This window comes from Natator depressus, chromosome 4 (genome assembly GCF_965152275.1).
Source record: "Natator depressus isolate rNatDep1 chromosome 4, rNatDep2.hap1, whole genome shotgun sequence".
In the NCBI taxonomy this organism is placed as follows: domain Eukaryota; kingdom Metazoa; phylum Chordata; order Testudines; family Cheloniidae; genus Natator; species Natator depressus.
Window position 1 is genome coordinate 97520286 of NC_134237.1, and position 21049 is coordinate 97541334.

A 21049-nucleotide genomic window follows, 5' to 3' on the forward strand; every position below is an offset into this window, starting at 1 on the left:
GATTTTTAGGTAAAAGAAATATACTTGTTTAAAGTCCAGAGGGCTTTCCAGTCAGATCGCAACAATTTCCAAGTAGGTCAAATTAGTTGACAGTGTCACTTTAAGCCTTGCTCTGAGATGGCTTTAAAAAGATCTCAGAAAAGTCCTTACCCAGTCTTTCCATTCCTTTGAGACTAACAGAAGAGACAGGGCTGTCATTTTGAATTAAAAATAGAATGGCTGATAAATACTACTACTAGTGGGTGACTGTTCATGTGATAAAAAGTGCTTCTGTGAGTCAGACAAAGGTAAAAGTTCTCTAATGTGTCAAAACAGGACTCGTCTACCTTTCAGACTCATTAAAGCGGTTATGAAGCCTGACCTGCTGATGACACTGGCATCATTAATAAAACATCTGAAATGCTGCTGGCTGCAATCATCTATTACAAGTAAAAAAGAAAGAGGTATGTTTTACAATTTAGAAAAAGATAATCAGTGGCTAATCTAAGGGACTTCAAAAAAGTGGCAGCGGCAATTCCTTTGTTCAGCTGTGTTAGGCAGTGGATGTGCATGCAGGAGTCAGTCACTGAGAAAAGCCATTTATAATTGAACAGCAAATAGCAGCAACAAATAAATTATACCTTTCTTTTTTCCATTTTGGAAAAAAAATGCAAATACTTTTGATACAGACATACAAAAAATGCCCTGCCAAATAGTTTGAAACCCAACTAAAATATGAGCTAGAAGCAGTCACCTGAAATAGTTGGGATTATTTGCAGGTTTGCAAATGTGCAGACATTCCAGCCCAAACACTATTTCAATCTAGTGCATGTAAAAGCCTAGCTTATTCTGAAGCCTTCATCTCTGGATAGTAAAAGTGAATCATTACTCAACAACTAAATATCATGTTCCACAATATGAAAAATTGGTTTGTCCATGAGTATAAGTGACTTTCATAAACACGATTTTTTTAAATTAAGTATTTAGGGTTTAGTAGTTTGAGATTTTCCTTGTGCAGATTTTACAAGGAATTTCATATATAGTTTTCTTTTTAAAAAAAATTATTTTCACTTAAGGTCAAAGCACTGATACACTACATGCATAATTTAAGTAGTACAGTGAAACCTGTTCTAAAAACCACCTTAAATAAGAAATCCCGTCTCAAATAATTTCCCTCAACAGCTCCTTACAGTATCCCCTAGGGTTTCCCATACAATTCTGTTCAACCTTTAGTTAAAAGAACATTTTTATTATTATTAGACAACCGATTTTTGCTGTCCCCTTCAGTGTTTCCTTGTCAGGTTCAACTATATGTATCTTGCTCTGGACCCCAGAGGAAACCTGAGACACTTGCCCAATTTTAAATCCAAAAAGATTAACATCTGCATAGGGGTAATATGAAACTGCCATAACTATTCCTTAGAAACGATTCATTTGGCAGCAATATCACACTTACCCATACCGAATGCACAATTCTGATATGTCTGGTTTGGACTGAAAGGCTTTTCTCAACTATAATTAATGGTCAAACTAATCTGAAGTCAATAACATCTAAGACATAATAACTGATAAATAAAGGCACTTTTCCTTTTGTGATACTCTCTCTTTCAAATAAAAACAGGGTTTTAATCATGCACTGTATACTGGTTTGACAACATTGTGATTAAACAAAAATATTACTGTAAATAACGAGGTACCTCTAGCAAGGCACTAGGCCTTGGAGGCATGCGCATATCCCAGTGCACCCCTTGTGAACTTGTGCCCTTTAAAACTGGGAGCTGCAGGTGCAGGGCACATGACTAGAAGAAAACATGTGACCTGGTATATGGAAATGAAGTACAAAGCTTCTTCTCTCTAGGGCAGGGGAACAAAAAGGAGAAACCTAGGTTCTAGGAAGTCTTAGTGTGGGTCTCTCTGTAGTAGCTACGTGGGGCTATCAAAGGGGAAGGATGTGTCCTCTCCCTTCCCAACTGGTTGAGGCTGGGAAAAATTTGGGCAGTTAATACCTAATATTTTGAATTTATTTGCTTTTGTTTTGGGACTAGTATTTGGAAATAAAACAAGCCTTGAGGAAAGAGGGCTAGTGTTGAGAGCTTTATTCTACCTTCCCAGCCAGTAAATTTGCCTACCAGTTTACAGTAGCTTTTCTACACTTTCCCAAGTGCTCCTCTGTTTCATATTGGGCTATTATTTCAAGATGGTGTAAGTAACAATGAATGTCAGGTTTAGCTTACCAAGTTCAGCTGCACAGGCAGAACAGAAATTGTGCATAACAAACCACAGAACTACATAATGAGTATCTCCCATCTAAATGATGAAATATTAAACACAGTCACTACACAGATAACAGCAGAACATGGACCTCATTATGTAAGGCAGAGACACAGACCTGCTTTCTGTCATCTCTTATTTAGGCTCCCTACAGTTACCATGCCTACGCAGATAGATGACTTCTCATTTCTAACAAATACAATTATAACATTTCCTAGTATTCTATTCGGATTATGTTTATGATGTGTGAACACATTGCTTCAACGATTAAATACATTCAGATGTTAGCTACAATTTTACAATATTTAAATAGAGCGCATCACTATATCAATATGAATTACAGTTACATTAGTTAAATTCTAATTACATTAGAAAAATGTAATAAACACGGACAATTCAGGAGAACCGGCTACTTAAATAATTGAAGGTTTGTATTGTCATGAGATAATTTTAACTTGGGCAAAATAAACCCTGAGGCTGAAGACTGCGAATTTATTAAGCCCAAATATGGATATCACCAAGTTTAACACAAGAACCCTTAAATTACTGTTATACTGAAATGTGCTTTCCACCCTCTCAGGTTGGCTCTGTGCACAGAATTCCTCTTCCATATTCCCACAACATGCTTCAACTTGTGATCTCCCCACCTTGTCACTCCACCCAGCTCAACCTTCTCATAACTCCTTCTCCTCCTCTTTGACCCTTATAGGAAAACTTAGTTCCAATCCCTCCATAGCAGTAATCCATTTTATTAGAAAAAACCTGTATTTAAAGTCCAGATTTAGGTGAAATGATAGATTGGGGAGAAGGCTGAGAAGATGAGGCAATTTGTTTGTTATGGGCACACAGATTGGGAGTTCTGTCAACCAAAGTGAAGGTATTTTCTGATTTACTGTGTAGTTGTGAAATAACTACATGATTACTCTACAAAGCCCTCTACTCTGGTCTATAATGTCTTTCGGCCAGAGTGAAGGGACTGGCATAAATACAGTACATATACAATTATGGGTTAGCATGTGTACAGTTTTGCCTATGCTCTAACTGACTCAGACAATTTCACTTCAGTATATTGTCTGATATGCATATTTTTCATAATTTTCATTAGCTTAAGTTTGCTTAATGTTGTACAGCTCTTTGAACACCAAAGCACGGTATGAGTGCTAAGGATTACTATCAGACTGTCACTGAAGAAATAATACTGGAATGCTCAAAACGGAGTTCATTTGCTTAAGTTAACTTGAGAGTTAATGAAGGTTAAATACAGAAACTAACTTTCAAAAGTAAACATTTTAAACTGAGAATTAAAATGGGGAATTTTGAAATGGTGCATCAGGTCCAAAATGTTTAAAAAACATTGTTTTCAAATTTCCTTCAGACATCACTGTTTAGAATTGAAAGTGTCAACATTAATTACCTCCTTCATATTGAAGTCGATACTAACTTCACTAAACACTTCATCAGTTTAAATTAATGTGAAGAATATATACTAACTTGAAAAGAAATTACCTATTCTAGTAACTACATCTAGTTAAAGAACTTCTATTTGATTTTTCTCAAATGTTTTTCAGTACTGCATGTGCAAAATGGCTTTTAGTGTCCTCAAAAGGCCCCTCAGTGGCCAGACATCTTTTGTGCCATCTCTTCAAATTGCATACATTAAAGAGATTAGGTTTGTGGTTTCTTTTACACACAGTGATGACAACTGCTGGGAAACTGTCACTCTTGTGCTTTCAAACAATTGGTCTGGATATGTGAAATCTGAAGAACCGGAAGCAATAGCTGGAAAGCATCCTGAATATAAGTAGTGCTGTTGCAGCCCTAATGAGAGAAAAGATGTGATTCAGTAACATATTTTTCATGTATCTCAGTGACTCTATTCATACTCAGTCTGGTTGGTGCTACATCAGGATACAAATTCATGTGAGATTGTAAAAGCTCTATCCAAGTACACTGGAAATCACAACAAGAACAGCCATACAGAGTCAGACCATTGGGCCATCTAGCCCACTATCCTGTCTCCGACAGGGGCGAGTGCCAGATGCTTTAGAGTGAATGAACAGAAGAGGGCAATTACAAGTGATCTATCCCCTGTCCTCCAGTCCCAACTTCTGGCAGCTGGAGGTTTAGGGACACCCAGAGCATGGGGTTGCATCCTTGACCATCTTGGCTAGTAGCCATTGATGGACTTATCTTCTGTGAATTTATCAAATTCCTTTTTGAACGCTGGTTGTACTTTTGGCTTTCACAACATCCTCTGGTAATGAGTTTCACATTTTGAATGTGCATTGTGTGAAGAAGTATTTCCTTGCGTTTGTATTAAACCTGATGCCTATTAATTTCATTGAGTGACCCCTAGTTCTTGTGATATGCAAAGGTGGTAAATAATACTTTATGTTTTCTGCATAACATTCATGATTTTATAGACCTCTTTCAGTCCCCCGTTCCTAGTCTCTTTTCTCAGATGAACAGTCTCAGTCCTTTTAATCTCTCCTTCTATGGAAGATGTTCCATACTCCGAATCATTTTTGTCGCCATTCTATGTACCTTTTCGAATTCTTATATCTCTTTTGAGATGGGGTGACCAGAATTGCATGCAGTATTCAAGGTGTGGGCATACCATGGATTTCTATAGTAGCATTATGATATTTACTGTTTTATCATATATCCTTTTCCTAATGGTTCCTAACATTCTGTTAGCTTTTCTGACTGCTGTTACACATTGAATGGATGTTTTCCGAGAACTAACCATAATGATTCCAAAATCTTTGAGTGGTAACAGCTCATTTAGACCCCATCATTTTGTGCATATAGTTGGGATTGTTTTTCAATGTGTATTACTTTGTACTTATCAACACTGAATTTCATCTGCCATCTTGTCATCTGCAAGTCACTCAGTTTTGTGCGATCCCTTTGTAACTCTCTGCGGTCAGCTTTGGACTTATAAAATTAAGATAGTTATTGTCTGCAAATTTTGCCACCACACTGTTCATTCCCCTTTCCAGATCATTAATGAATATGCTGAACCACTGAGGCCTCAGTACACATCCTTGGGGGAACCTGCTATTTACCTGTTTCCATTGTGAAAACAGACCATTTATTCCTATCTTTGTTTCCTAGCTTTTAATCAACTACTAATCCATGAAAGGACCTTCCCTCTTATCCCATGACTGCTTAGTGAGTTTAAGAGCTGAACGACCTTATCCAAGGCTTTCTGAAAGTTCAAGTACATATTTAGATAATAACTCTTTTCTTGTTTGTAAATAGTTTATAGCAAGCAAGCATAATTATATACAGAGGTATGCCATCCCCTCTGTTTGACTGTGCATCACCTTCTAGAGAGAGTTGTGTGTGTAATGTAGGTGGAATACACCTCTGTGTGGTCAGGAGCAGAATCAACTTCCTCAACAAAAAGCATCAAAAACGAGTGAATCTTGCCCACATGCTCAGGGTTTAGCTGATCGCCATATTTGGGGTCGGGAAGGAATTTTCCTCCAGGGCAGATTGGAAGAGGCCCTGGAGGTTTTTCGCCTTCCTCTGTAGCCTGGGGCATGGGTCACTTGCTGGAGGAGTCTCTGCTCCTTGAAGTCTTTAAACCATGATTTGAGGACTTCAATAGCTCAGACATAGGTGAGAGGTTTTTCGTAGGAGTGGGTGGGTGAGATTCTGTGGCCTGCGTTGTGCAGGAGGTCGGACTAGATGATCATAATGGTCCCTTCTGACCTTAATATCTATGAATCTATGAAAATCGTTCCACCCACAGAGCTAATTTCAGACCTACTGCATGGGGATGTAGCACTGCTGAAATCAGTGAGTTTAAAATTATTCATATATTGCAGAATAAATGCACAAGTATATGATTTTCTGAATTTCTAATACAATGTAGAACAGCTGCTCACATTTCTTTAGTATGCTGTAATTCTGGGCTGACTAATGGCAAATCTTCGTATGGGTATACAAGACCTGGATTCCCCAAACTTTGTGGTATGGAGTGAGCCTCAACTTCAGATCCAAATGTTATGGCTCAAGCTTTGTTAGGAATTTATCCAAGAGGTATGGTACAGTAAAATGTGCCAACTTAGGTACCAGCAACTTTAATCTCTACACTACAGTAAGAGGAAATATAAAAATAATCTTTACTCTAAAGCTAGGAATCTTTACAACAGAGTTTTAAAATATATTGCTCATTTAATACAAAATAGTCTATTTGCTATTGAATATTCAGATAATAGCTTTTTTTTGTAAATGGGTCCCCAGTGTTAGGTTAAAGCTACATAGTAACAATATGCATTCTGTACTGTATAGATTTTTATGTTTAAAGAGAATATGTGGCTAGTTGGCAAAGCAAAAGAGTGAGTGCCACAGATATATTAAACTTTAATCCTATATGAGCCAATCAGTGTCTGTTGATATTATGGTCTCTTGAACTCCCTCTGTCTCAACCTGAGTGTAAAACTGAGTAAAATGCAGGGACTTTCTAAAACTTACTGAGCCTTTCTTGGTCAAAACTAGAACTGGGTGAAGAATGAGAAAAAATATTCCCCAACATTTTGACTTCAACAGACTTTTGGTTTGACCAAGATTGCTCTTATTTTTATGCACTTGTGAACATTTGTACAAGTGCAATTTAGTGTGGTTGTATGTGTGTGGAATCATGGGCAAGATTAATTTAATCACAAAATAAAACTTGTTTTAGATCATTGTAGTGTTTGACGATTAGGTCAACCAATGAAGGAAGACCAAAACTACTATACTTGAGTATCCTTGCAGCTCAAACTGTGAATACTGAATCCTGGAAGGCATACTCACAGTAAACTGGTTCAAGCTAACCATGAGCTGAAATTATTTGTTTGACAAATGTTTTATGTGAACAATCACAAATAATGAATAGATTAATAACCATAGTCTGTTCATAGGCAATATCTGAGCAGGGAAAAAGGCTAAACTTACTGAATAAATTGCACATTGTTAATTGTTCACCCAGCTTAGTCAATACGTTACAACACACAGTAAAAAAAAAATTTCACTTCTGCCAGTGTTCTTAGGAATCCTGACAAAATTTAGTATTACTGCTCTGGTCCAGCATTTGTGGATGACTGCTGAACACAAAATGGAGTTGTTTATGAGATGGCACAGAATTACAATGCCATTACATTTTTATGGTTCTTTATAGGGACATAAATGTGTGTGCTTCACTTCAAAATGAGTTTATCAAAGTTTTTCCTACTGCGAAGAAACTGAAAGCTTACCTCTAATAGCACACTATTGACCATTGGGTTAAGGAGCTCTGCCTTTATGTTGCTCTGTAGAAAGACAAATATTGACACGATGTAATGCCAGGGCTAAACACAGATATTTAACAGTAATATATTTGCTTAGTAATGGATCAGTTTTGGCTGTATGAATTTTGTGAAGGCCTTGGCTCAGCTTGATTCTATTTGATGAAAATAAGGTTTTCAAGGAAATACACATATTCAAGATAATTTTAATACTATGGCATACTACTTTTGATAACATTTAACACTCATCTGTCTATACTTCTCTATTTGCCTCGTACTGGTATCACAGTGTACAAGATGGGCTCATTGTTTTATCTGATTCTTTGGCAATGTCAAATGCCACAGAATTTGAGGCCATCTGTAAGAATTTAGGACTGGTCAGTGGAGAGCATTTTTTTAAATAGTAGATGTGGTCAGATCCTCTTCTCTCTCTGCACTTTGCCTTGTCACATAATGATGGCAGACACTTGCAGAAAGAATTGCTTTCATCTAACACTGAATAGGGAACTTTATTAGAACAAATAAAACACAGTATTTTTTCAATTCACTGCAGAGCTTCTGCTTAGAACTTTCGCACGCCCCCGTTCTGCTTGGTTTCTGTAACAGAGTTAAAGAAACAGGACAAATATTGTCGCACCTTGTAAGCAGTTTAAGCACTGAAGTGTGTTTATGAAGAGGTACCATATATACTCGTTCATTAGCCCCTTCGTTTATAAGCTGACCCCCCAAGATGGATAGGTAAAAATAGTAAAAACTGTATGACCCTTTCATAAGCTGACCCTATATTTCAGGGGTTGGCAAACTTTGGCTCCCAGCCCATCAGGGTAAGTTGCTGGTGGTCGGGACGTTTTGTTTACCTGGAGCATTCACAGGCACGGAGCCCCGCAGCTCCCAGTGGCCGCAGTTTGCCGTTCCCAGCCAATGGGAGCTGCGGGAAGTGGCGCGCCACTTCCCACAGCTCCCATTGGCTGAGAACGGTGAACCGCGGCCACAGGGAACTGAGGGGCTCCATGCCTGCAGGCGCTCCAGGTAAACAAAACAACAATGTATTAGATAGTCAATTCAATGATTTCATAGAGTTTAAAATCATCAAATTTTGGTGTAGACCTGTTTATAAGCCTACCCTCGCTCGTTGATGCGTCACTTTTTTACCAAAAATATTCGGCTTATGAATGAGTATATACTGTAAATAGTATCTTTAAAAAACAGGAAGGAGAGAAGTAGAGGGAGTTTGGAGGGAAATGGAAGAACAAAAGAAAGTGGGGGAAGAGGGAGGGAAGGAGGGTAGATAGAGAAATAGGAGAACAGTAGCTTTATTGTCCGAAACTAGAAAAGCTATTCCATATCCCCTTGTTTAGTTGATTATCAATAAACCTCTTAAACACAGAGAAAGTAGTGTCAATTAAACACTATTGATTGTAAGAATCAATGTTAAGTGCAAGCAGGAAGAAAGAAATCTAGAGCAATAAATAAAGGAGATACTTCCTAGTTCTGAATAATTGCTGACTTTTAGGAACAAGGCCACAATTACACTATAATGACTATATGCCTGAATTATATAGCACTGCTGCTATTCTGATGATAGAGCTTTTCCATTCTAAACCACTATTGCAAAGGCAATTCCCAGACAGTTACCCTTTGTCCAGAATCAATCCAGCTACGTATGTGAGTTAGTCAAATATGTGGAAAATTGGGTAGGTGCTCATCTCCGTGCACATTATAATTATCATGTTAGATGCATGTAATTTGCATTCTGTACATCCTGAGATGGGAGCAGTGTAAAGATGTACTGTCCCTGTGAGGAGCTCAAGGAGGGAATGGACTCCCTGTGACACCATTTTTTGCTGAGCTCCCATCCATACAGCCTGTACGGTCCTGTTGGATGAGGCTTCCTGCTCTCCCTAGTGCTGGTGGTGAGCCAACAGCATCTCTTTCCCTGCAGGCACAACGTTTGCTCCTGAAGGCACATATGGATGGGGCAGCGGTTCTGCTGCACCAAGCACAGGGCCTGAGGCTGTCCCCTGCGTGGAGCATACTGGGGGTGGGAGAGCTCCTTGTGCCCAACTTCTCATACCCTGCACAAATGCCAGTGATAATTTAGCCCTGAATTCTGTGTTCCTGTAACGTAAAACCCTCCTTCAAGGCCTATGCACCAAGGGGCAGAAATAAAGTTGCTGTGAAATCCTTAGCTCTCAATAGCCTGAGTTGGGTCTGGTTAATATTTCATGGCTAATTTTTTCTGTGTGCATACATTTATATGCTAAAACATGCTTAGAAAATGCAGAAACAGGCAGATTCATCTGAAATAACTGGAAGCAATGTAAATTATTCAAAATAAAAGCAATCCAATAAATTATGTTAGTTTTTAAATAACTTAGAAAAAAATATCCAGTGATGCCCTGAAGTAGCAGGCAGGAGCCTCTTCTTAAAATTCCAACAGGCCTGGGGAGACTTTCGTGTCTTTGATAAGAATTCATGCTCCCTGAATAATCCCTGCCAGAGATGGCTTCACAAAACTATTTCTAAAGAGCAACTTTTTTCCCTTTGGACTGTGACAGATCACTTGGTTGTCAGGTAAGTTCACAAATATTTTGTGGTGGAGTTTATCACTTCTGCTCCCCTGACTCCCACAAAGGTCTTCACTCCTCCCCCATTTCCGGTCACACAAGCTATGTTACACGAGCAATACCCTCTGTACATCTTTCAGGAAGAAAGTATAAATGTTTCCAGCCAGAGCACTAAACAGAAGGATGTTTTCTAAGTAGGTTAACTTGCTATAGCGAGAGTGTGATTTTGTTTAAACAGAAAGACAAATTAATAGATTCTCTAGCCTTTCAATCTCCTCATTACAAACGCCAGGGGATTTATCAGTCGCTATGGGGATAATTTATGATGTGAAACCCCTCTGTTAAAATACTACCCGTGATAATGCTCCCAATGTTGTATGTGGGTGTTTTTGTTTTTTTTTAAAACACAGATGCATATAAAAGAAGGAGCTGGGTAAGGGTCTGCTGCAGTTCTTGGTTGTGTGTGGGCCACTCAAAGGGAGTGGGCTGGGGGAATGGCAGAGGGATATCTAGTAGGTCCAGGAACTCTGCGGATCCAGTTGCTACAAAACCAGCCTACGGAGGCAGGGCATATCACAGGATCTAGCAACAGTGGTGGGTCGGCTGAAAGGGTGCTCTGTGTTCTGGATCTGGCTGGGGTTGCAGAGGACTCCAGCCCACCCTATTTCTAGTCTTGCACATAAAGCCAGTTTTCACAGGGGATGAGAATCTCTCTTAAAGATATTATGTTTATAAAAATAAAACAAACAATAAAAAGGAAATGCTCTCATATCTTACCCCGGTGGCAGTTAAAGAATCAGAAAACTTCTTAGATAAAGACAACACTTCATTGCACATGGCACTTGTTAAACTGGTTATAAAAAAGAAAGGAGACAAACATTAAAAATATACTCCTGCTTCCTCTCAGAAGTCGAAGTTCTGCCGACAATCTTGTTCCTAATCAATTAAATTTTATCTTAAAGTGTTCTGGGATTTCCTCAACTGGTAAGAAGAATCATGATGGAGGCTTTGAGCTTTGGATTTGAAAAATCCAGCACTGGCTACAGCTGGAGACAGGATACCAGAGTAGATCAAACATTGGTCTCTTTTGATATGGCAGGGTTTTATTTCGTTTTTGTTTTTGGTAAAAACACTAGACTTTTAGTCTAATTATTGCTTTACTTAAGGTTATACAAATCTAATGACTAAAAATGCCACTGGAAATAAATACTCCTGCCCCCAGCTAGAACGAATGTAATGAAGTTTTTTTTCTCTCCAAAGCAGTGGATTGTATTAATAGAAAAAGCATTGTCTAGTGGTTAAAGCACAGGGTTGTGAGTGAGGAGATCTGGATCTAGTCCCAGCTCTGTCACTGACTTGTTGCATAACTGTAACTCAGTTGGGGCTCAATCCTGCAAGGAGCAGAACATTCTGGCTCTAATCCAGCAGACAATTTAAGTAAGTACTGAATTTTAAACAAAAATGCCTCCACTGACTTTAACGGGATTAGTCACATGCTTAAAATTAAGTATGTGCATAAGTACTTTGCTAGATCGGGACCAGAATGTTCACCACCTTGTTGGGGTCATGTGTTTAGGGGTTAATCCAAAGACCACTGAAGACAGTGGGAGTTTTTGTACTGTCTTCAGTGGGCTTTGGATTGGATCCTTAGGTCCCAGTTTTGAACCTGGGATTCCTGAAGTTAGGTGCCCACACCTGTGGGTTGGCAATGAGTTGGTGATGAATATGGCATAATTGCTTAGAAATAGATTTTTGTGCCCTTTTGGCAGAGTACAAATGATGAGACCCTATTGTGGGGTGCAAAAGCAAATTCTGTGCATGTTGGTATACTATCTGTGGTAGTGCTGGTGAAAAGTGCACCTAAAATGTGTGCGCACATTTCATCACTAATATAGCAACAAAAAGTCATCAGCTTGTGCATCCGTTGTGTTTTTTGTAAAAATGTATCTGATGTACATGTCAGCAAATCACAGGCAGTCTGTGATTTGATTGCTTTTGAAAACAGAGTGGCAGGAACTCTAAAGTCAGTCCTGTTTGTTGATCGATGGTGTGTTATGGTGTCTGCAAAAGCTCTGGACTCAATAAAACTGCGAATGTTAAGCAAGCTCATACTCGTGACAAAAATAAGAAATAAAAAAAATTATATTCACTTTGTCATAACTTTTGCTTGGTCCTGGGCTGTCTTTTCCACTTCTTGCCCATGAAGAATTAACTCTGCTACTTTATGAAGCTGTTCGATACAACGAGCTGTTACCTCAGCAAGGCTTTCAATAGATAGCATGTAGACTTCCTTAAATGAAACAAAAAAAAAACAGTAATATAATTTCTATAGACTAAAAAAGAGGCTTTGTAAACTAGGGCAGAGTACAAACTGGGGGATATCAGTGCATGCAAAGCCAAGGAATATCAGCTGTTACTTATCCCTGAGGGAAAGGGGATCTCTACAGATGCCAATGTAAGGACCTCATGCTTGCTTATCTCTGAGAAGTGAAAAAGCAAAACTGCCATTCATTTCAATGGGAGCAGTATCGAGCCTCAGGAATTTCTATGGTGGAGTTTTTGGTTCTGGTCCTGATAGATGCTAAAATTGAGCCCTTAACGCTCATGGAATTTACATTGATTTCATAGGGAGTTGAGAGGATCATGCCACTTCCAAAGCACAATTCCATAGTGAAAATGAATTATACTCTGGATAAAAAATTCATTTTGCTAGCAACAAAGTGACTACATAAAACTCTTTCTAATCTCAATTCTCAGTGGTTTGGCAGTACAGTGGAGTCGCATCTTACGCGGGGGTTAGTTTCTAAAGTCAGTGCGTAAGGCTAAAATCGCGTATAGTCAAAATTACCCTTGAAAATCCCTTAAATTGCCCATAAAGTACAGTATACTGTACATGGTTTTGTGTATACAACCCTGTACAGTAATACATATAAATGTACCATGTGTACAGTATATAATAAAGAGTACATATGCAAAATATAATTTTAGAGTACTGTATTTTTAATTACAGGGAGGTAATTACAGGGGGTTGTCAGGGCTTGATGTCGATCCAGGAGACAGAGGTGACGGAGAGCTTGGGTGACGGAGAGCGAGTCGTAGATGAAGTGGTTGGCTCTGGTTCAGCTCGAGAAGTTGATTGCGTAGGCTCATCTCCTGCTGGTTGTTTTTCCTTCAAAAACACAGTAATCGGCAACTGTCGCTGTTGTCTCTTGAGCTGCTCAAATGTTTCTTGATATGGTCTCAAATCGTCCATAATACTATGTGTGATTTTGAGGCTTCATTCCATAGAGGGATCGTAAACAGAAATTAAATCATTCAAGTGTTTCGTTGCTTGGAACACTTCAGGAAATTGGGCTTGTCTTTCTGATTTCAAAGTGTAAGTGTGGTTAGGCATTTTTTCCCAGAAGAGCCCAGTCTCGCCAGCATTAAAAACTGGTTCCGGAAGATAGCCCTTTTCTTCTGTGATTTTCTTTAATTGTTCGAGGTAGGCTTTTGCTGCCTCTTCATTGGCAGATGCAGCTTCACCAGTAGTCTGCACGTTTTTGAGGTTGAAGCGGTTCCTAAAACTGTTAAGCCAACCTTGGCTGGCTTTGAATTCCTTTTCACCAGAAGGCTGTCCCTCTTCGGTAGGAGGTTTGAACAGCACGTAGAGGCTAAGAGCCTTTTCTTGCAATGTGTTACCATTGGTAGGCACAAGTTTATGGTTCATGTCTTCCAGCCATAAGTTTAATGCCTTTTCAGTTTTCACTAAAGTCTTATCATGCACTTGGCTCGTCACCTTAGCAGCTATTGGAACACTTGCTGCCATGGCTTGACGAATTTCTCTGTCTCGAATCTTGATGGCATGGATGCTAGATTTGTTGCAGCCATATTTATGCACCACGTCGGAGACTGACGTACCGCCTCTCAATAAGTCCAGCACAGCCAGTTTTTCCTTCAGCGTTGGAACAGATCGCTGTTTCTTCAGTTGAGCACCAGATGAAGTAGTTGGCTTGCGTTTAGGGGCCATGTTGTACGAAAAATACGTACAGTATCTTTAAACACTAGAATCACACTCAGCGTGGTGAGATGCTCACACTATGAGAGGCACGCAGGAACTGAGACCGACTGAGGGAACAGCAGATTCACGTCTCCCATCTCATGCTCACTCCGGGGCATATGCTCATTGAGTGGAATGGTGGGCGGAACTGCCCGCACTACTTACCGGTATCTTGTTATTTTTCTTTTTTTTTTTGTCAAGTGTGTATAGTTGAATTTACGTAAGTTAAATGCATGTATGATGCGACTCACCTGTATCTGAAAATCTGCAATAACATAATCTATAATATACATAGTACAACTCAGTTTCCTACATTTTAAAGTATCTGATTTTTTTAAAGGGCACATAATGGATTTTTTTTATTAGATATCATTAAAAACAACACAATTTAACACTGTCATAACTTAAATTAAGAAATTTAACCACAGTTAACAGGTTTCAGAGTAGCAGCCATGTTAGTCTGTATCTGCAAAAAAACCAGGAATACTTGTAGCACCTTAGAGACTAACAAATTTATTAGAGCATAAGCTTTCGTGGGCTACAGCCCACTTCATCGGATGCACTGAATAGAACATATAGAAAGAAGATATATATATACATACAGAGAAGGTGGAATTTGCCATACAACTGTAAGAGGCCAATTAATTAAGATGAGCTATTATCAGCAGGAGAAAAAAAACTTTTGTAGTGATAATCAAGATGGCCCATTTAGACAGGTGACAAGAAGGTGTGAGGATACTTAACATGTGGAAATAGATTCAATATGTGTAATGACCCAGCCACTCCCAGTCTCTATTCAAACCCAAGTTAATGGTACCTACTTTGCACATTAATTCAAGCTCAGCAGTTTCTCGTTGGAGTCTGTTTTTGAAGCTTTTCTTTTGCAGAATTGCCACCCTTAAGTCTTTTACTGAGTGGCCAGAGAGGTTGAAGTGTTCTCCTACTGGTTTTTGAATGTTATGATTTCTGATGTCAGATTTATGTCCATTTAGTCTTTTGCATAGAGACTGTGCGGTCTGGCCAATGTACATGGCAGAGGGGTTTTGCTAGCACATGACAGCATATATCACATTGGTTGATGTGCAGGTGCACGAGTGGAGTGGCTGTGATTAGGTCCTATGATGGTGTCACTTGAATAAATATGTGGACAGATTTGGCATCGGGCTTTGTTGCAAGGATAGGTTCCTAGGTTAGTGTTTTTGTTGTGTGGTTGCTGGAGAGTATTTGCTTCAGGTTGGGGGGCTGTCTCTAAGCGAGGACTGGTCTGTCTCCCAAGATCTGTGGGAGTGAGGGATCATTTTTCAGGATAGGTTGCAGATCTTGGAGAGGTTTTAGTTGGGGGCTGAAGGTGACAGCTAGTGGCGTTCTGTTATTTTCTTTGTTGGGCCTCTCCTGTAGTAGGTGACTTCTGGGTACTCTTCTATATCCAAAGAAGGCAATAGCACCACTGGGTATATTTAGCATTAAGAAAGACCTTTCATAAAAAAAAAATCATAACCTTTTGGTTTGACTAGTAAATAATATTGCTACTTCGCCCATCTGTTTATCCATAATTTTAAATATAAGTTGATCATATTTTTTTTCATTTATTGACACCTGAACTAAGAGCCACTACCAAATTCTGAGACATTACTTTAAATATGGCACATTGCTACAGACAAAACACCATAGGATTTTCCCATCTCCCTGAATTTAATCTTTTGTGTAAAAGGTATATTTGAGGCTTTTAATTTTTTTAAAGCTTAAAAAGTTACTATTGGCAGAGGGCCTGATCCTGTTGATTATTTACTCATAACAATCATCTAATAGTGAAAAATACATATATAAGTAAGGTTTGCAGAATTGGGCTCATAGCTATTGATTACAATCTCTTTTAAGTTCCTTTATAAAACTAAATAACTTCTCCCCCTGGAGATATTAAAAACAACAGTACCACACATAAGGATGAAGCACCAATGCTGGTTGTTTAGAGAATCCAACCAAAGAGATTATGATTTTGTTTATGAAATTTCTCCTTCTAGGACTATTTTACCTCCACAGTTTTATTTTTCTTTTCTTCTGTTTTATCACCACCATCTCCTCCTCCTTGTTCAGTCTTTTGTTCCTCCTGTTTGTTTTCCCCTGGCTTCTCTTCCAAGTCTAGTGATGTGGAGAAGTTGGTTTCTTCCAGCTTGTCATGAGCTTTTTTCCTAGCCTGCCAAACAAACCCCATAAAAAAAAACTCCTATTACTCAAGTGTGGAAGATCAAATAATGTTGCTGAAACACAAGTTAACAATACATTTTTCTTTACCTAGTTTTACTGTTCCACTCAAAATTCTTATTTACATCAGGCATGTACATAGGAGAAAATCTTTTTGTCCACTGAAGCATTGCTCACCTATGGCCGTATACTGAACTATATTATACTGCCCTTAATCTGCATATAGAGCTATCATTAAGACTAAGATTACCAAAACCTCAGTTTTATGCAGGATGTATCTAAGAAATAAAAGAAGAAGAAAACTAAGATCTGAGTGGAAAAGTGAAGCAGAATTTTTATAAAGAAAGAAAAAATAAGCAAATTCTTTGAATAAGCTAAAACAAGTCCAAGTTCAGAAAGGAAATTAGAAAGAAAGCGACTGGATTTTGAACTGCTTAGTACCAAGCCGATAAGTGGATCAAAGCAGAAACAGCATCAGTGATGTCTTTCCAGACAATTAATGTGGCATTTATCACTTTTTTAAAAAATGCCAAGTCTAATTAGAAGTGATAACATTTTGTTTCAAGCTTAGAATGTTTGGAATACTCCCCCAGAAAAATGAACATGACCAATGATAAATTTAATTCTGATGCTGAACTGTGTCGCTGGCCAGTAAGGATACACCTACACCACAGTTTAAAAACTCAGGGCTGGCCCATACCAGCTGACTCGGGCTAAGGCGCTGTTTAACTGCAACGTAGATGTTTAGGTTTTGGCCGAAGCCCAGGTTCTAGGATCCTGTGAGGTGGGACGGTCTCAGAGCTCGGGGTGCAGCCTGAGCCTGAATGTCTACATTGCAATTAAACAGCCCCTTAGCCCAAGCCCACGCCAACTGTCATGGGCCAACCATGGGTTTTCAACTGTGGTGTAGATGTACCTAACGATACATCTACCCAGGCCATGGGAGCGAGCCTTCCAGCCTGGGTTGATGGACTGAGGCTAGTGGTACTTGTGATAGTGCTCTCAAAATAGTGGGGTAGCCAGTGCTGGGGATGAAGTTGCATCCCAGGCTGGAGTTCAGGCGCTGAAGCCTTTGGAGGGGGTTGGGCTTCAGAGCCCAAGCTGCAACTTCAATGCGCTCTCTACACAGCTATTTTGACAGTGCTAACACGAGCCCCGCTACCCTGAGTCTGTAGACCTGCTGCGGTCTGTGTAGATGGACCATAATACACCAAACCAAACCCTCATGTAAAGATCTATCTACTAAAGCTTTCCCCACTTTGAGATTTTTTTGTGCGGCCCATCATTCTGGCTTGTCAGTGAGAGAGTAGCTAGCTAGTCTGGCCCCCTGGTTCTGGTCTGACTCACCTAATCTCTTCTACCACAGCTCTCTCTATTTAACATCTCTGTGCCATCCAGCATTTGCGCTCTGATCTGCCACCGTAGATGCTGCTCTACATCAAATTTCAGAGCAGTGCCCACTAGCTCTTCTTTATACTACGGAGTGGAGGCAGGTTCTGTAACTTGCACCAACCTTATTAAGTTTGTCAGGAGTGGCAGCAACGTGCAATTCAAACAGTAGCTCAGTAAGCATGCTAACAAACTCTTCTTCCATGTCTGCTGCAAAAGGAAATAAGATTATTTCTGAGAGTGTTGTTTTTGTTGTAGCAGCCAAAAATCAAATCAAAGATCATATCCCCACATATTTCTAGCACTATAGAACCAGCATTGGTTAGTCTAACAAAATGTGCATGTCTCCACTCTTTGTTCCATCAAAGGAAAACAGGGAGACAGCAGAGGCAAGAACTAGGTGTATATTTTTAAGAACAGGTTAGACAATCACCTGTAAGGGATGGTCTAGGTATATTTGGTTCTGCCTCAGCATAGAAGGATGGACTAGATGACCTCTTGAAGTCCCTTCCAGCCCTTCATTTCTATGATTCTGTATAAGTCACAGGTCGTGGCTTATCTGCCCAGAATTGCAGCGGGTCAGCAGAATCACCAGGGAAGAACACATACAACCCCCAACAGATAAGCCCCTTTTCTCAAATGAGAATATATATACACAACAGAGCAGCATAACCAGAGAACATAAGGTAAAGGGTATTTCCTGCTTATTCATAGGTTCCAAGGACAGACGTGATCACTGTGATCATCTAGTCTGACCTCCTGTATAACACAGACCACAAAACTTCCCCAAAATAATTCCTTTCACACTGTGGGGACTACAGCTAAAAAGGGTAATTTCCTTAACTCTGGTTAAGCAAAACTTTCATTTTTGTGGTTTAGTCTATGGCAGAGGTTCTCAAACTGTGGTCCGTGAGCTCCATTCAGCTGGTCCACGGATAGCTCCCTCTAAGGTGTGCGCCTGGGCGGCCACACATGAAAGAATGAAGGGCCACCCACCTAATCAGTGGAGCTGCGCAGGTGTGGCTCCACTAATTAGGTTGCCTGGACCCTGGAGAAGATACACATGTAAGGTGAGGTGGTGGCCTTGGGGGGAAATAAGGGTAGGTGGGAGGGTGCAGTGGAGTGAGAAGAGGAGGTGGGGGGAATTTGGAATGTGCAGGGCTGCGGTGGCCAGAGAAAGAGGTGACTTTCTCCAGCTCCAGGGCTGCGGCTGCCGGGGAGAGATGGCCCTCCTTCCCAGGTTGAGCTCTGTGGCTTCTGTGGCGGGGGAGAGAGGGACAGACCCCCCTCCTTCTCAGTCCCAGCTCAAGGACTGCTGCAGCGGGGGAGAGAGAGAGAGACCCCTCCTTACCAGCCCCAACTCGGGGGCTGCCACGGTGGGAGAGAGAGGACACATCCATTGCATTAGAAAGGTAACTGATATTAAAATATGAGTTGTGTGCTTTTATTTGTAGAACAAAAAAAGTTAATTATTTTTAAGGTTTTTTTTAATATAGCTCTTTTGTCCAAAGTGCTTTACAATAGTTAGCTAACGGTACAAACAACATTTGGCAAGATCATTAAGTGGTCTGCTGAGACCCTCAGCAATTTCAAGTGGTCCATGAAAAAAAGTTTGAGAACCACTGGTCTAAGGGGCAGGACTTTCTCTCACTGTAGAATGTTTGTGAGTAAACCACAGATTCTCTGTGCTTGAACTCCATCTTGGTCATATAGATTCCTTTTGTTTGCCTGTGACAGCTCAAACTACAATCACTGTTTGCCCAGGGCCTATTGTGTTGTTTCTGTGGGGCTTCCCAAGATGCATATATTTTACTATCTTTTAGTTTATCTTTGGCTTCACAGATAATGCTTTCCATGATGACAATTTCTGCCATGCAATTCTACCATTTTATCTATGTAATCTCCTAAAAGTATCTTAGTTTGGTTGGTTGGATCTACCATGTGTCGGAATCCACATTAGCACCCTTCTGGGGAAATATGACTAAACACAGTTCTGTTAGAAACAGCTTTCTAGCCCTGATCATGCTACGGATAAGCACATCAAGATTTGTTTTGTCTCCATTTTTATCTATTCATTTATTAGCTAGGGATACATTTTCCATCCTTACCCTCCTCAAAATAGGGTTTAATGGGACTAAGACATTGCTATGCTAACCCTCTGCACAGGGTGATTCCAACCCCACTCCATTTCAGAAGTACCGTACCATACTCTGCAATTAGTTTAACTGATTTTGATAGGATGATTTACAAAATAAGGTACTACTCAGCATGAGTAAAGCTGGCAGAACCTGACATTATAATCTGTTTGAGGCAGGAACCCATCTCCTTACGTGTAAAGAACCACACGCATCTCAGTGCCATATAAGTAAATATGAATAATTGATAACACCAACTCTTTAACTGACCTGGCCTAGAGACTGAACTATCCTGTCTCGCTTAGAGGTGATCCCACCAGGTCAACAATGAGACTAGTTTAGGCTCAAACAAAATGTATATGCCAAAAAAAAAAGAAAAAAAAAAAAAGGAAGAGCCACAAAAATTCCCCAATGGTAAACAGCAGAGTAAAAGAGGCTGTTAGAGGTGAAAAAGCATCCTTAAAAAATTGGAAGTCAAATCTTAGTGAGGAAAATAGAAAGGAGCACAAACTCTGGCAAGTCAAGTGTAAAAGTATAATTAGGCAGGACAAGACAGACTTTGAGGCGCCATTAGCTAAAGAGAGAAAAACAAAAGCAACATTGTTTTTAAGTACATCAGAAGCAGGAATCCTGCCAAACAATCAGTTGTGCCACTAAGCGAGCGAGTTGCTAAAAGAGCACTCAAGGAAGACAAGGCTGTCATGGAGATGCTAACTAAATTCTTTGCATCGATCTTCATGGCAGAGGATGTGGAGGAGATCCCCACATCTGAGCCATTCTTTTTAGGTGACAAATCTGAGGAACTGTCCCAGGTTGAGGAGGTTTTGGAATTAACTGATAAATTTAACAGTAATAAATCACCAGAACAAGGTGGTATTCACCTAAGAATTTTTGAAGAGATTCAAATATGAAATTTCAGAATTATTTACTAAGGTATGTAACCTATCGCTTAAATAAGCCTCTGTACCAGATGACTGGAGGATAGCTAACATAATGCTGATTTTATAAAAGACTCCAATGGTGACCTTGGCTTTTACAGGCCGGTAAACCTCACTTCAGTATCTATCAAATTGGTTGAAACTATAGTAAAGAACAGAATTATCAGACACATAAAAACAATATCTTGTGGAGGAGTCAACACAGCTTTTGTAAAGGGAAATCACGTCTCACCAATCTATTACAATTCTTTGA

At 39.7% G+C, this 21049-nt stretch overlaps 1 protein-coding gene across 4 annotated transcripts in view; it reads right to left on the reverse strand.

Annotated features, from left to right (window-relative positions):
• Nucleotides 1–849: 849 nt before the first annotated feature.
• Nucleotides 850–21049, reverse strand: part of FAM114A1 (family with sequence similarity 114 member A1) — a 73689-nt gene continuing 53489 nt past the window's right edge. For 3 of the 4 annotated variants that reach the window (XM_074950117.1, XM_074950115.1, XM_074950118.1), the window contains 6 exons: nucleotides 17848–17933; nucleotides 16165–16326; nucleotides 12244–12383; nucleotides 10871–10943; nucleotides 7497–7550; nucleotides 850–4068 (listed from right to left, as the gene is read on the reverse strand). In XM_074950117.1, the coding sequence (XP_074806218.1) occupies nucleotides 3967–4068; nucleotides 7497–7550; nucleotides 10871–10943; nucleotides 12244–12383; nucleotides 16165–16326; nucleotides 17848–17933 (617 nt within the window). In that variant the 3' untranslated portion in view covers nucleotides 850–3966. The remainder of the gene's footprint in view (nucleotides 4069–7496; nucleotides 7551–10870; nucleotides 10944–12243; nucleotides 12384–16164; nucleotides 16327–17847; nucleotides 17934–21049) is intronic. The other variant, XM_074950116.1, reaches the window with a different exon arrangement.